At 58.0% G+C, this 15,213-nt stretch overlaps 1 protein-coding gene and 2 long non-coding RNA genes across 7 annotated transcripts in view; 2 read left to right on the forward strand and 1 right to left on the reverse strand.

The window, feature by feature from the left end:
- The window catches only part of FLOT2 (flotillin 2), a 29,718-nt gene extending 25,169 nt beyond the window's left edge, over positions 1-4,549 (forward strand). For all 5 annotated transcript variants that reach the window (XM_044993406.1, XM_044993405.1, XM_044993409.1 and 2 more), the window contains 3 exons: positions 220-403; positions 765-914; positions 1,422-4,549. In XM_044993406.1, coding sequence (XP_044849341.1) covers positions 220-403; positions 765-914; positions 1,422-1,460 — 373 coding nt within the window. In that variant the 3' untranslated portion in view covers positions 1,461-4,549. The remainder of the gene's footprint in view (positions 1-219; positions 404-764; positions 915-1,421) is intronic.
- A 2,672-nt stretch (positions 4,550-7,221) lies between these two features.
- LOC123353180 lies at positions 7,222-14,841 on the reverse strand. Its single transcript, XR_006574425.1, has 3 exons — positions 14,106-14,841; positions 10,586-10,684; positions 7,222-7,250 (listed from the first exon to the last, which is right to left on the reverse strand). It is a non-coding gene; the product is annotated as an uncharacterized LOC123353180 (long non-coding RNA).
- Positions 11,568-13,603, forward strand: LOC123353181. Its single transcript, XR_006574426.1, has 2 exons — positions 11,568-11,610; positions 12,696-13,603. It is a non-coding gene; the product is annotated as an uncharacterized LOC123353181 (long non-coding RNA).
- Positions 14,842-15,213: the final 372 nt, after the last annotated feature.

Here is a 15,213-nt window from a genome sequence, read left to right on the forward strand (position 1 = left end):
GCCGAGCGGGTACAGGTGCCCAGACTTGGCCTGGCAGCATGCTAAGAGCCTGAGTCACACAGCTGAGTTGAGCTGAGCCCTGCATGGGGTCCCAGCATGCTGATCCCGGCCCAGAGGCTCTCGAAGGCCCAACTGCGCGGAAGCCCCCTGTCCACAGCAGCACATTGCTAAGGAGCGGGGCTCAGGGCTGTTTCCAAGCAGGGGCTGTTTCCTTTCCAGGGTGAAGCAGGTTCTCCTTGCGCAGGCCGAAGCAGAGAAGATCCGCAAGATTGGCGAGGCAGAGGCCTCTGTCATCGAAGCCATCGGGAAAGCAGACGCGGAGAAAATGAAGCTGAAGGCAGAGGCTTACCAGCAGTACGGTGACGCGGCCAAGATGGCTCTGGTGCTGGATGCTCTGCCCCAGGTGAGAGGCTCAAGGCTTCCAGCGGCTTTTTGCCACTCGGTGCCGGTCGCTGAGCCAGTCGCTCTGCAGGGAGGGGGCTGTGGGAAAGGGAAGTGAAAGCTTAATGGAGCATTGGCTCTGCTGTGCCTGTGACTGGCACACAGCACCATGCCAGCACCTGGTGGCTAAGTCCTGGGCCAGATCGGGTGCTCAGAGCCTTCCTGCCAGTCAGGCACCGATGGGGACATGTTTGCGGGTGCCCTTTTATGCCTGAATCTTTTCAGAGTCTGGCCAGCAAGTTTGCAAGCAGCCCCCTCCTGGCCTCCTGCTGGAAATGAAGGTCCCTGGTTCATTCTGGTCTCCTTCTCCTGCGCCTCCACAGATCGCTGCCAAGGTGGCCGCTCCGCTGGCTAAAGTGGACGAGATTGTTATTCTCAGTGGGGACAATAACAAGGTGACGTCCGAGCTGAGCCGTCTGCTGGCTGAGATCCCTGTGTCTGTGCATGCCCTCACTGGTGTCGATCTGTCCAAGGTGAGCTGGGACCGGCGGGGCCGTCACATGGAGAGCTGAGGCCTCTTCCCACTTCAGGGGACCTGCCCTTAGCAATCATTGTGGTTTGTTACGTATCCGCAGCACCGGTTAGAAACCCCTTTGATCCTACCCCTCCCCACGCCCTTTGCATGTTGTCGGACTGAGGAAGCTCTCCACTGCTCTGACCATCGTTGCTGGGGGTCACCATGCAGAGTTGGTGGCCCTACACTCCTGGCCAAGTCCTAGCTGCAGTTTCTGGAAGGGAAGGAGGGAGATCCCTTCCCATGACATGCTCTGGGGGCAGGGCAGGGGCTTTCAGTGCACCCTGCACCTCTCAAAGCTCAAACCGTCCTTGAGATCTTCCCCTCTCCCTGAAGGCTCTTTCTCTGCATCATCCCCAGCCTTTGTTCCGGCTGCAGAGTCTCAGCCCGAGAGCCTGGTGCTGGCTCCCTCGCCTTCTGTGTCCACTGCAACTCTCCTAACAGCTTCTCTCTTCCCATCCTGCAGATCCCCCTGATCCAGAAAGCCACGGGAGCCCAGGCATGAGGCTGGCCAGTCCAAAGCTAGTGAAGACAACCCCCCGTTATGCACTCTTACATCAACTGCCTTTAACACTTGGGAAATCCTTTTATATCAAAGACAATTGGAAGTTCATTTTTAAGCTCTGGTGCCTTATTTTGTAGGACCAGAATGATGCATGTTAAATTGGCCTTTTTTTCTTAAGGGGAATTTATTTTGTAAGTTTAATTGTGTGTTGTATTAGTCTGGAGTGTCGATCTGAATCCTCGGTTATAATTGGCAGCTTGTCTGGTCTTGCAATCTTGGTGCCTTGAAGTTCTCTGTCCTCTGTTTGGAGCTCAGGGGCAGAGAGGCCTAAGCTGGAAGCCCGGGGGCTCAGGGAGCATCCACTGGGGCAGTGAGGAGCGTAGATGGAGGGGCTTGCAAACTTCTTCCTTAGGGCAGAAGCCTGTTTCTGCAGCGCTCCCAGTGCGTGGAGCTGCTGGAAGAGAACCCTGAGCAGGACGTCCTCTTGTCTGCCCGAGTTACAAATGTGATCTAGTGAGTCCCACGTCCTTGCACTCACAACTGCTTTTGTGGTCGCCTGCTGGCTGGCCTCCCCTGTATGTTCCCCCCAGGGCACGCAGAGTATAGCAAGACTGCACTGAGCCAAGCCCTCAGGCCCCGTCCAGGCTGGGGGTTGAGAGGGGAGCCACCCTCCGACTTCTTAGCCAATGCATGAGTCCTGTCAGCCTGCCGAGATCTGCCCAGCCTGTCGCCATGCCATGCTGCAGCATAGGTGCGACTTTATCCGGGGGCTGGATTCAGTCTCAAAATGTAGCTGCTGAGGGGGCTACAGTGACGCTCTCTGGCAGATCTCTGCTCAGGGCCTGGGGCCAAGTTCGGGATGAGCACGGCCCTGGGAGCGCCCCTTTGGCTCCTGGCTCCTGCCCGCGGTGCACAGGTGCTCTGGAGACAGGCTCTCTGGTGTGTCAGGCAGCTGCCTGCCCCAGTGAGGAGACTGCTTGCAGCCCCACTGGTCAGCAGCATGAGGCCAGTCTCCTGTCCCAGGTGCGTTACAAATCCTGCCCTGACACTGGGAGAAGAAGCTGCTCCTGGGGAAGCCAGCTGCCGTTGTGGAAGGGCCACAGGAGTCGTGGCTCCGTTGGCTCCCTTTTGTACACACAGCCTCCGAACGGCGTCTCGCAGCAGCATTGCCAGCCCTGCTCGCGCTCGGCCGGCAAGGCCCAGCCCAGACACTGCAGCGGGCAGTGTAGCCTCTTGGCTTCCTTCAGCCGGGCCTGCAGAGGCGTTGGGCTGCGGAATGCTTGATCTGGCTGGAGCTGTGCATGCTGAGGCTGGGGAGCAGCCAGGGTGCCGACCTGCTGTCCGTTAGCACGCCCACTGGTGGAGGTGCACCAGGGTCCGGCAGCGTAGGCACAGCCAGGGGGCTTGAGGAGGGATCTGGGCGTGGTGGAGCTGTAATCCCTCGCCCAGGTGGGGGGGTCCCGGGGCTGTAATCCAAACGCTGCCTGATTGTGGTTTGTTTAATTTTGTTGAGCACGTGGCCCAGAGTCCTAGATCCATCTCCCGCGCTCTCCCTGCCATTCCCCCCAGTGTGAGGTGCCACCCGCGTCCCATAGCGGTTGTCATCCTGGGCTGTGTAGCAATGTGCAGCAGCCTTTCCTGCCCTCGGGGTGACTGATCCCGCTGCTGTAGGTGCTTAGCTGTGCCCGCAGGCACTCTGCTGCCGCCAAAGTATCTTCTCCTGCCAGTGGTAGCCAAGGCTTTCCTCTTTGCCTCTCTTGCCACTCCTCCTCCCCTGGTGGTTTGTCCAGCTCAGGGTGGGCACAGTGGCGTGTGGGTCGCTCCCCCCAGCAGGAGGGCCTCACGCCAGGGCTCCCGGTGCTCTTTGACCTGCCTCAGGCTTGTCTCAGTTGTTTTACAGCCAGGTGGGTGCAGCGTTAGCCCCCCTGCGTAGTCAGTGCTGGGTGAAATCCCTCCGGGGGGGTGGGGCAGGGCTGAGGCCAGAGCCTGTGCGGCACAGTGTGCTGGTCTGAGGGCCAGGTGGTTGTGGCTGCAGTGAGTGTTCACTCGCCGGTCGGATTGATCTGAGTTATAGGGACCATCCAGGAAGCTTCACAGGCCCAAAGAGGGGAGCTGTGCCTGGCATTAGGCCTTGAAAACGCTCTGACCTCCAGTCTCTCACTTGACTGGGTTAGCAAGGACACAGGCACCATGGCCAGCGGGCAAAGGTGCCAAGCCCATCAGCATAACAATAAAGCTGCTGGTGGTGGTGAACTGGGCCGCCCAAGACCTAATGCCCACAGGGCCGGTGCCCGTTCTCCCTCAGTCCTCACCTGCTGTTCTGCTCCTGGAGCCTGCAGTGTGAATCCTGTGCTGAAGTACAGTGCCTGGTTTTGTGACAGCCCCTGGCACATGGGCACCAGTTTCTTTCCTTGCCAAAGTCAGACTCCCCAGGTCTGCAGAGGAGAAAGTTTACTGCTCCCTGCCCCGGCTGGGTCAGCCCGAGGGGCTCCGGCTGTCTTGTGTGTCCTGTGGAAGGCCCTCCCTGCGGAGCAAACCTGCTGCTTTGATGGCGAATGTGCCCTGGTTTCCCACCACCTGTTCGTTCCTCAACACTGGTCTGGCCGTGGGGCAGCTGGTGAAAACCTGTCCGAGCTGTGTGCGCTCTGGCAGGCTGCTCCCCACCTCCCCGCAGCTGGGAGGGCACCTCCCTCTTGGGGAGTGAGCGGGGAGTTCAAGGATGTGACGGGAGTGTAATGTAGAGCTGAAAGTGGGTCTGGCAGGATTTCTGTGAGGAAACACGAGGAGTGAAGGAATCTCTGGCCTCCTGGGGCTTCTCTCAGGGCTGACACTAGCTCTGCATCCAGCGAGGAGGAGGAGCTGGCTGGACAACAGGAGGGAAGGGATGGTTTTATCTGCTGGCTTGCACATATGCCCCAGACACACTACTCTGTATATCTGGAACTAGCTTGTTGCAGTGGCAGGCCAGGAGCTGACTGTTCTGTAAAGGCTGTTCATATCTGCATGTAAATTGTGCATGCCATCGTTCTGCTGACATGTTACATACTGTATAATAAAGAGGCAGCATGACCATGCTGCACTGGCTGTCAGTCGTGCCCTGCTCTGACTCCTTCCTTCTCTGTCGCAGGGCAGGTCCGACTTCCCCAGCAGGTGGAGGGCAGGGTCTGCTTGTCCTGTGCCTCCCACCGAGCCCCACAGCCGCTGCCGGAGTCAGCTGGAGGAGCAGGCGGACACAGGCAGGTTGCAGGGGCTGACCTGGCAGGCAGCATTCAAAGGGCCAGCCTTGCCCTGAGAACTGCCCTCATCCCAAGTCTGCTCTGGGACCCACAACTCTTCAGCCAGGCCAGGACTCTCCCTCTCTCTCTCTTATCAGGCCCAGGTGGGCAGCCACGGGCTTCTTGCCAAGCTCGCCTGCGTTGCCTGCAGGGTAGCGCTGCCTGTGCCAAGCTGGGATCCCAGCCTCGTACCAGCTGCTGGTAGGTGGCAGGAGGAAGCCACTGTGATTGGGTGCATCACTGCACCGAAGGGGCCCCCCGCTCTCATCTCACCTCCAAGGTGACCACCTTGGCCAGCATCGCAGAGACCATGGCAGAGATGAGGAGAATCCTGCCGCCCTCAGGCCTGGTCCCTGCACTGACCACTCAGCCGTACTGCCCTCTGTGTCCAAGGGGATTTACCAGGCTCCTGCCAACAAGTTCATCTTCCCTAGGTGAGTCAGGCAGCGGAGTCTGAGTCCAGGGGTAGCATCCCACAGCTCCACCTGCTCCAGGCTGGCGGTGCTACCTGCCCTTAGCCAGGGCTTCTGCTGCCCAAAGGGTAGTTAGTCCCTGCCCCAGGCAGTGCTGCCCGAGCTCTGAAACCAGCCAGAGCCCGACATGGGGGCAGTGTCTGCAGCTGCCAGGGGGCAGTGACAGCAGGGACGTCGGCCCTGCGGCTGGGGCAGGCTGGCAGGAGCCCGTTGCACAGCACGCTCTGGGCTCTGGCACGTGGGCACGGGGTCTGGCCCACGCTGCTCTCTGCATCAGCACAGCCTGGCCACAGCACATGCTGGGACCTGCTGGCTAACGTTGAGGGTAGCTGCCCCCTGTTCCGTGCTGACAAATTAGATGCCATCTGTGGGCTCTTGGCTGGGCAAACGGGCATCCAGCTGCAGTGTCCCAGACACCTACCATCTGTCTGCCCTGAGCCTCAGTCCCATTAGCCCTTCCCAGGACTGAGAACCTCAGCCCCTCTAGGAGCCGGGTTTTAAGCGAGTCCCTGGCGCTGTACGTGTACTGGGGCAGCAGCACTTGTTGTTCGCTAACACTTCCTGCTCAGGCTATGGCATCTGCAGGCTCTGGGCCCAGCAGTGCCCAGCTAACGGAGCAGCATGTGGCAATCAAATCTAAAACCGGTAAGTGTTTCTGGTTTTCCATCCCTGCCCATTGTAGCTACTGCTCTGCCCCTCAGGTGGTGGGTCCTGGCTGGCCCTGCCTGCCCCTGCAGCCAGGGGCAGCTCCAGGCCCCAGCACGCCAAGCGTGTGCTTGGGGCGGCATGCTGCGGGGGGCGCTCTGCCGGTTGCCGGGAGGGCGGCAGGCGGCTCCGGTGGACCTCCTGCAGGCGTGCCTGCAGCGGGTCCGCTGGTCCGGTGCCTGCGGGAGGTCCACCAAAGCCGTGGGATCAGCGGATCTCGGGACCAGCGGACCCTCGGCAGGCATGGCTGCGGGAGGTCCACCGGAGCCGCCTGCCGCCCTCCCGGCGACCGGCAGAGCGTCCCCCGCGGCATGCCGCCCTGCTTGGGGCGGCGAAATGTCTACAGCCACCCCTGCCTGCAGCTCATCATGGACGCTTTGCTTGGCCAGCGCATCCCAATCCTGCTAGCTGTGAAGTAATGCCTGTGAAGGAGAAACCACGGAGCAGGGCAGGCCGGGTCCCCCTCCCTCTCAGCCAGGACAGGAACATCACAGGCATGGGGTCAGGGTGGAGAGGGAGGAAGAGCCCAGGCTTGGATAGCGGGGGCTGGAGGCTGGGAGTGAGGGGCACTGGCAGAGCTGTGTGTGGGGATATCAGTCTTCTTACAAAACCTCTCCCAGGCTTAGGAGGTAAGGACAAAACTTGGCTGCTGCTTGGAAGCCGAGCCATCTGTTGAGCAAAGATCCGTGTGTCTGGCAGCTCCCTGAACGAGGGACCCTGTACAGACAAACAGCTGAACAGTGTGTGTCTGTCTGACGCCTGTGAAGCTGCAGATAGTGCAGGGTGGGGACAGTTAAAACTTCCTGCAGTCCAAGCAGAGGCTGAGAGCTGGAGGATCCCTTATCTATGAGTGAACACATCCAGGGAGCAGGGTGTGTGTGCAGGCCGGGTCCTGGGGTACCGCAGAGCCCCAAGCCCCTCTGGCTGCATCACCACTGGCAGCATGACTCCCCCCAGCCCACCTTGTCCTAGCTCTGGCACTGCAGGGCAGGGCCCAGCACGGCCTAGTGGAATTAATAGGCAGCAGGTTTAATACAACAAGTGGAAGTGTTTTTGTCACACAACGCTTAGTCGGCCTGTGGAACTTGTTGCCAGGGGATGTTGTGAAGGCCAAAACTATAACGGGTCCAAAAGGAATTAGATAAGTTCCTGGAGAATGGTCCATCAATGGCTATTGGCCAAGATGGTCAGTGAAACAACCCCATGCTCTGCGTGTCCCTAAATCTGACTGCCAGAACCTGGGACTGGATGACGGGATGGGTCACTCGATAATTGTCCTGTTCTGTTCTTTCCCTCTGAAACATCCGGTGCTGGGCTCGCTGGACCATGGGTCTGACCTGAGGAATTAACACAGAGGGGTGGGGGGCTCATTTCTTTGCAGATTGAATTGGGGAGGTCAGTAAATCATCAGGTTAAAACAAAATGTTTGTGCTAAATAAAATAAGTAAATAGGTCAGTAGGCTAAAAACCCAAACTCTCTCAGCCAACTCCAACGGGGAGAACACTCAGGAAACTGTTTAGTTTTTTTCGTTCTTTAGTTTATATTAAAGTTTTACAAATGTAATGATGAGGAAAAGAGGAAGTGGAACCATAAACAGCGCATGCAGCACAGGAAGTGGTTTAAGCCAATCAAAAACTGTATAATGCAATGGACAGTAAATGCAATAAAATGTCATATATTTTCCAAAATGGTTTGTGTAACTTTGAAGCTGTAATGAACCCTGCATCCCAACCCCCCATGTTTGTCTAATCAACTCAGCATAGAACTGCTGAATGCCAAATAAAGTGTGTCAGAAGCAAGAAGCCTGCCAAACAATCAGTGGGACCACTGGATGATTGAGGTGCTAAAGGAAGACAAGGCCATTGCAGAGAAGCAAAATGAATTGTGTGTGTCTATCTTCACTACAGCGAATGTGAGGGCAATTTTCCATGCGAGTCCTTTTTAGGTGACAGATCGGAGAAGCTGTCCCAGATTGAGGTGTCAGTAGAGGAGGGTTTGGAACAAATTGATCAATTAAACAGTTAGATGTCACCAGGACCAGATGGTATCACCCAAAAGTTCTGGAGGAACTCAGGTATGAAATTGCAGAACTACTAACTCTGGTATGTAATATATCGCGTAAATCAGCCTCTGCACCAGATGACTGGTGAAAGCAACCATGATGCTGATTTTTTTTAAAGTCTCCAATGCAATCCTGGCAATTACAGGCAGATAAGCCTAACTTCAGTACCAGGCAAATTCGTTGGTTGAAACTATAGTAAAGAAAATTATCAGAGATTGAGATGAACATGATTTGTTGCGGAAGAGTAAACGCTGTAAAGCAAAATCAGGCCTCACCAATCCATTAGAATTCTTTGAGAGGGTCAACAGACATATGGACAAGGGGGATCCAGTCGACACAGTGTATTTGGAATTTCAGAAAGCCTTTCACAAGGTCCCACTCTAACATCTCTTAAGCAAAGTGAGCAGTCATGGGATAAGAGGAAATGTCCTCTTGTGGATCAGTAACTGGTTAAAAGAAAGGAAACAAAGGGTAGGACTAAATGGTCAGTTTTCAGAATGGAGAGAGGTAAATAACAGGGTCCCCCTGGGGTCTGTACTGGGACCAGTGCTGTTCAACATAGTTATAAATCATCTGGGAAAAGGGGATAAACAGTGAGGTGGCAAAATTTGCAGATAGTACAAAACTACTCAAGATAGTTACAAAGCAGACTACAAAGAGCTACAAATGGATCTCACAAAAGGGTGACTGGGCAAAAAAGCAGCTGATGAAATTCAATGTTGATAAATGCAAAGTGATGCATGTTGGAAAACATAATCCCAACTATATGTACAAAATGATGGGATCTAATTTAGCCGTTACTACTCAAGAAAGAGATCTTGGAGTCATTGTGGATAGTTCTCTGAAAACATCCACTCAATGTGCAGCGGCAGTCAAAAAAGCGAACAGCATGTTGGGAATCACTAGGAAAGGGATCATAATCTGCTCTATAAATCCCTGGTACGCCCACATCCTGAATACTGTGGACAGGTCTGGTCACCCCCTTTCAAAAATGATGTATGGGAATTGGAAAAAGTACAAAGAGAGGCAACAAATAATATTGGGGGTATGGAACAGTTTCTATCTGAGGAGAGATTAAAAAGACTGGGACTGTTCAGCTTGGAAAAGAGATCACTGAGGGGGGGATATGACAGAGGTCTAAGAATCATGACTGGTGTGCAGACAGTGAATCAGGAAGTGTTATTTACCCCTCCCATAACACAAACCAGGGGTCACGCAATGAAATCAATAGGCAGCAGGTTTAAAACAAACACAAGGAAGTATTTCTTCACACAATGCACAGTCAGTCTGTGGAACTCCTTGCCAGGGGATGTTGTGAAGGCCACAAGTAAAAACTGGATTACAAAAAGAATTCCCTAAATTCCTGGCGGATGGTCCATCCATGGCTATTAGCCAAGATGGGCAGGGACACAACTCATACGCTGGCTGTCCCTAAATCTGACTGCCAGAAGCTGGGACTGGAGATGGGCTGGAGCACTCGATAAATTGCCCTGTTCTGTTCATTCCCTCTGATACATCTGGCACTGCTCACTGTTAGCAGACAGACCACCGGGCTAGCTGGGCTACTGGTCTCCTCAGTGTGGCCGTTCTTACGTTGCGGGGAGGCTGGACCTGCCAGGGGGCTCCTCTCCTGTTAGCTAGCACAAGTGGAGAGTCTCCTGGGTGCTGCCAGCTGGTTCCCCCAGGCTGGCCCTGTGGGCTGTGGAACCCTGGGACACCTCCTGCCCGTCCCAGCTCCTGGGAGAACAGGAGCCCCAGTAGCCTCCCCACCCAGGATCAGAGCAGCTCCAGCCTGAGGTCCTGCTGCAAGCTGGGCAGTGCCGAGGTGCTGGCAGGGCTGCTGGGAGAGCACAGGCTCCCACCCAGGTGCCAGGGCAGGGCCGCTGATAAGCAGCAGGCTCTTGTCTATCAGCAACTCCGCAGAGCACCCCATCCAGCCCCTTATCACAGGCCCTGCAGGCAAGCGGCTTCCAGGAACCCTGAGCCCCACCCCTCTGCCGGGCCAGAGAACTGGCCAGCAAATAGGCACGCAGGCCACGCGCACAGTGACACCCCAGATGAGTGCCCCACATCTTCTACCCCAGGGGTCCAGTGGAGGAGCGCCTGCACTCAGCTGGGTTGGCATCCCGCCAGCCACCCTCCCTCCCTGCCCCAAGGCGGAGCCCTGCTCGGCGGCTGGGCATGTGGACACATGGACACCCGCGTCCGTCCCTCCCCAACCTAGATGCCACCAGCTATACGGGTGCTGAGTCCCTCTGCAATAGCCAGGTGTTGCTCTGCACCAAGAACCGCCTCTATACCCCCCGTTGGCTGTGCCTAGCTTGGCACCTGCCTCAGTGGCCCAATGGCGGGGGGGGACCAGAGCAACCCCAGGGGCTGTGGTCTAAGCGCACAAGCTTGGTTCTCAGGGCTGCTGAGCCTGCAGCTTCCCCAGGCAGTTTCAGGGGCACACCAGGGAAATGCGCCATGCCTGGCTGGGGGCAGGGGCGTGGCCGGCCCGGGACGGGGTCCCAGGGAGGCACTGCATGTGTAGCGCTGTCACAGGGTGGAGCAGGCGCCAATGCCTAGACCTGCGGGGACGGGAGCCACCCACAGCAGGGCTGTCTCACCTCTGTGGGTCTGGGATGCCCACAGTCGGGGGCAGGGATCGCATCAGGCTGGTGGTGGGGGGGCTTCGGGTTGTGCTGCACGTAGCCACGTGGAGTTTCCTTTTGGAAAAAAGCAAGACCAGTTGGAAGCTGACAACCTCCGAGCTCTGGGCCAGCAGGGATCTCTGGTTCCTGGTCAGGGCCCAGCTTTGTAGCCCTGGGCTGGTGGTTTGGTGGCCCACACATGGAATGAGTTTAGTGGGTCTTAGCCCAGCTCCTAGCAGATGGGGTGCCCTGGCACGAACACCATGGCTCTAATCAGCCCTAACTGGAGCTGGGTCCTGTTCTTGGCAGGCTGGGCAGAAAGTGGCCCCTGGGGCATGAGCACCCTGGCCCTAGCGCTCCTCTCTCCAGGTGGGGAGAAGAACTGCCTCTGCTGCTCAGCTTCCAGGGCCCCTCCCGCTGGTGCCCAAGTCCCCCCGCTCTCGCACTGTGCGAATGCATGTGCTAAGCCTGGAGCAGGTGCCAGGCCCGTGGGGTGGCCGTGGGCGCTGCTGGCGCTTGGGCTGGGCTCCTTTTGACGGCAGTCCTGGGGAATGTGCGTAAGTCCTGGTGCAGCTCTCACGGGCCATTTCCAAATGGGAAGAACTGGCCCCTGCATCCAGGCCCTGCCAGTGCTTCTCTGACCCAGGGGAGCCAGGTGGTTGGTGTGGGGGTTGTGACCATGTGCAGGGGGCTTTCGCCCCAGGGGAGCAGGCAGGGTGCCATCTCCACACCAAGCAGCCACGAGCCCAGGAAGCAGACTCAGTCGCTGTCCCCAAAGCTCTGTCATTTCCTGACACTCCCTAGCACTGGGCAGACTCTTGGCTGCTGCAGCTGCACCAAAGCCAGGCAGGAAAGGGTTAAAAGGGGGAGGGCCTGCTAGGAGCAGATACTTGATATGCAAATGAGGCCAGAGTAGGTATTATAAGTGACTCAGCTGGAGGAGCTGGCTCTGGAGTGGAAAAAGGAGCTCACTCCCCCTGGCCTGGTCTGGCCCTAGCCAGGTAAGTGCCCTGAGCCTGCTCTGCCTTCCTGAGGCTCACCAGCAGGGGCCTTGCTCTCTTTTATTCTTTTGCTTCTTCCCTTTAATGACATGTCCGTAGCCCCCAGGGGTGAACCTGCTCTGCTCCGGCCCATCAGGGTGAGTTGGCTGCATCACGTCCCACCCCACTGGAGATGGCTTGGACTCTGCTACATGCTACTATCCCCTGGCCTGGGTGGTAACTGCCACGTGCTTGTTCAATCTTCCTGGGGCCGATTCTGCCAGGGCTGGTCCCTGGAGATTCCAGAGGGAAGCTGGTTCTCCTAGTGATGGCAGCCAGGCTAAGGGAAAGGGGCTCTGGCAGTGCCTCCTTTGACTTCCCCAGAGCTGCACCAGTGGGGCAGCCCCGGCAGAGAGGCCTGGGGCCCCTGTTGCTGCCTTATCACAGGCTGGACTTTCGTTGCTTGCTCCCTTAAGTCCCAGCTCTCTCTCAGCAGCCAGCAGGCAGGTGACAATCTCTGCACTAGGGAACAGAGAGGGGCCCCTCGCCATGGCAGGGGGAGTGTCCCCAGGGATGCAAAAGACCAAAGCCCAGCTCCATGGACCCCTGCCTTGTGGGGGGCCAGGCAGCTGGCTCTGTGCTGTGGGTGTGGAAGCTCTGTTTGGAGGCTGGGGCATTGTGTGCGGAAAGGCCTGTGTTCTCAGGCTCCCCCCTCCACCCCCGCGCAGGCAGGAAGCCCTTTGGTGCTAGCTAGGGATTGTAACTGGAGGGTGATGCCCCACACGCCTGCCTTGGGTGCCAGGAGGGCCGGACAAGCAAGGCCAAGATCCAGGCAGCTCTTTTCTGGAGACTCTTCCCAGCCCCCCAAGACACCATGCGGGGCTCTGGCACCAAACTGCCTGCCCAGGAGCTGGGAGGCCTGGAGGCCAGGCCTGCCCTGGCTTTATATTGTACTCGGTGGCTTTAGGAAGTCCTAGGGCAGCCGAGAAGCTGGTGAGAGGAGGGAGCAGTGGCTGCTCTCAGGCAGGCCGGCCTGGCTTCGTGCTGTCCTGTCTCAGCAGCTCTCTGCTCTCGCCCATAACGCTATTCTCCTGGTGTTTTTCTAGGTTCCCTTTTCCAGCCCAGGCAGCAAGAGTGTCCACCTGCCGTGGGGGCTCTGGGCAGGATATCATCGTATACTGTAAGTTTGCTATGAGACACTACAGTATAGATGATGTACTATCCTGAGCTTCACCCCTCAGCCAGGAGCTCTACTGCAGGCCCAGCGCAGGGGAGAACGCCTGGCCAGCTGGGAGCACTTCCAGCACAGCACAAGTTCCTCCCGGGGAGGGAGGGAGGGAGAGAGAGAGAGTGCCCCCCCTCCCATGAAGGCCCGGCCCTGCGTGTGGCAGCCTCGCCCCTTCAGCCTCTTCCTGCATTCAGTGCGCTCCTTTTTCCCTGGGTCTCCAGTGTGGGATGGAAACAAGTGCTACCTTCGCTGGCGCTGCTGCTCTGGAACACCTGCGTGAACAGGCTGCAAGTGGGGAAGCAGCCAATGGGAAAGACAAGGTTAACAACCATTCCTCCCGCCAGGCTGGGAGGCGCTGCCCTGCTAAGCCATGGGGGGCGAGCAGGCTGCGGGGAGCAAGAGGGAAGATTCCACTGCCGCATGGGCAAGAAGCAGCTTTCAGAGCTGGCGAAGGCACCTGCCAGGAGGCTGAGCCCATGGGGTGTCAATGAAACCGTTACCATTACTGACTTTAGTAATGGTAACGGTTCTACTGCCGCCCCAGCATCCGTCCAGCGAGAGCAAGAGGAGCAGCACCCCATTGCCAGGGGGAGCAGCACCCCTCCACGGTGCCAGCCTCTATGGGAGGCCAGCAATGAGACCTTCCCCCCCCATGTCCTCTCCAAGCTGTGGGAGGGCAGAGGGAGAGCTTGGGGTGCCCTGCCTGGGGGTCAGATTCCCTTGGGCCAGACCCCCTCTCCCATAGTCCCTCTGCCAATCAATGAGAAATAAAGGTGTTTTCTTGGATGTCTGGATTTCTTTCCCCTTGTTGTATGATCCCAGAAAACAGCCCTTCCAAAGGCAGAGCCCAGCACTGGTGCTGCCTCTGCCCCTTGCAGGGTGGGGGGCAGCAAGTTTCCCCTCCTGGAGCGGCACTGAGCACATGAGGAGAAACCTGCCCAGGAGCTCTGTTCTTCTCTCCTAGAAGCTGCACCCAGCGTCTCCGTCTGCCATGGTGCTGGCTACAAGCCTGCAGCGAGAACCACCAATCCAGGCAATTAGTTTAGCTGCTTATGGCGGGTGGGGGGGAAGACAGGGTGGTAGAAAAAATTACTCATCAGTCTGCTCCCCTCTAGTGAGGCACCCTGCTCCTGCCATCCAGCCCCCTGCTCTTCTGTTCCTGGCCTTCTCCTTCCTTACTCCACTGCCCCAGTGCGTATCCTCAGCTCGACTCCCGACGGGTAGGAGCTCTTGTGCTCTCCCCCAGCTCAGTACCCCCTCCCTCTCGGGTTTTGGGCACCTCACTCACCTCTCTGTGCCTTGGTCTCCATCCAGCTGGACAGACGATTTTCCTCGCTTCCCGCAGGGGGGGGTTTTGAGGCTAAGTAGGATTTCGGTGGGGTGGGGATGGCCAAACCCCTCTGCTGGGCTCTACCTTCAGAGAGAGCCTGATCTCTCAATAAGGAAAGGTGATTGGATCATATGGGACACTGCCACCTGCTCCCCACACCATGCTGGCTGCCTGAAGCGCCTGCATGGCAGGGGCCCTGCCCCCCTGTTCTTCGAGGGGGTGCTGAGCAAGCTATTGAGGTCCAGGAAATAATGCCAGTGGAGCAGGATCAGGCCAGCACATGGCAACTTGTCCTTGGCCAGACACAACAATGCTACCATGGGGGCGGGTGGGGCAGCAGCCCACGGTGCCTGCCAAGCATAGACCTGGGCAGATCTAGGCTGGGCGTGTATCAACGCTGATCTTGCTGGGGGCACTGAGAGAGTTTCCGGCCCTCCAGGGCAGAGGTGGGGATGGGGAGCAGCAGGGGTCTGGGTGAAGGAGCATCACAGGGTCCAGAGCAGGGGGTTCTGCAATGCAAACAGCAACACAGTAGTGGGGTGTGTGGGCTGGGGGAGCATCAGTGGGTCCACGAATTGCCAGGGGCTGGGGGCTGCAGGAGCTGAGGGGTAGGGTGACCAGACAGCAAGTGTGAAAAATTGGAGCAGAGGGTGGGGGGTAATAGAAGAAGCCTACATAAGAAAAAGCCCCAAATATCGGGACTGTCCCTATAAAATTGGGACATCTGGTCACCCTATGAGGTGGGGGCTTGAGGGAGGTCAGGGGGCACTGGAGCAGAACTGGGGGGGTGTAGGGACCATGGGGGCTGTAGGGGGCCCTGGGGGAGCTGAGGGGATTGTGGGGGCCCTGGGGGTCTCGGGGGGTCTGGGGAGCTGAGGGGATTGCGGGGGCTCGGGAGCTGAGGGGATTGCGGGGGCCCGGGGGGGCTGGGGAGCTGAGGGGTTGCGGGGGCCCTGGGGGTCTCGGGGGGGCTGGGGAGCTGAGGGGATTGCGGGGGCCCTGGGGGTCTCAGGGGATCTGGGGATCTGAGGGGATTGCGGGGGCTCGGGGGGGCTGGGGAGCTGAG

Source organism: Mauremys mutica, chromosome 19 (assembly GCF_020497125.1).
Source record: "Mauremys mutica isolate MM-2020 ecotype Southern chromosome 19, ASM2049712v1, whole genome shotgun sequence".
In the NCBI taxonomy this organism is placed as follows: Eukaryota; Metazoa; Chordata; order Testudines; family Geoemydidae; genus Mauremys; species Mauremys mutica.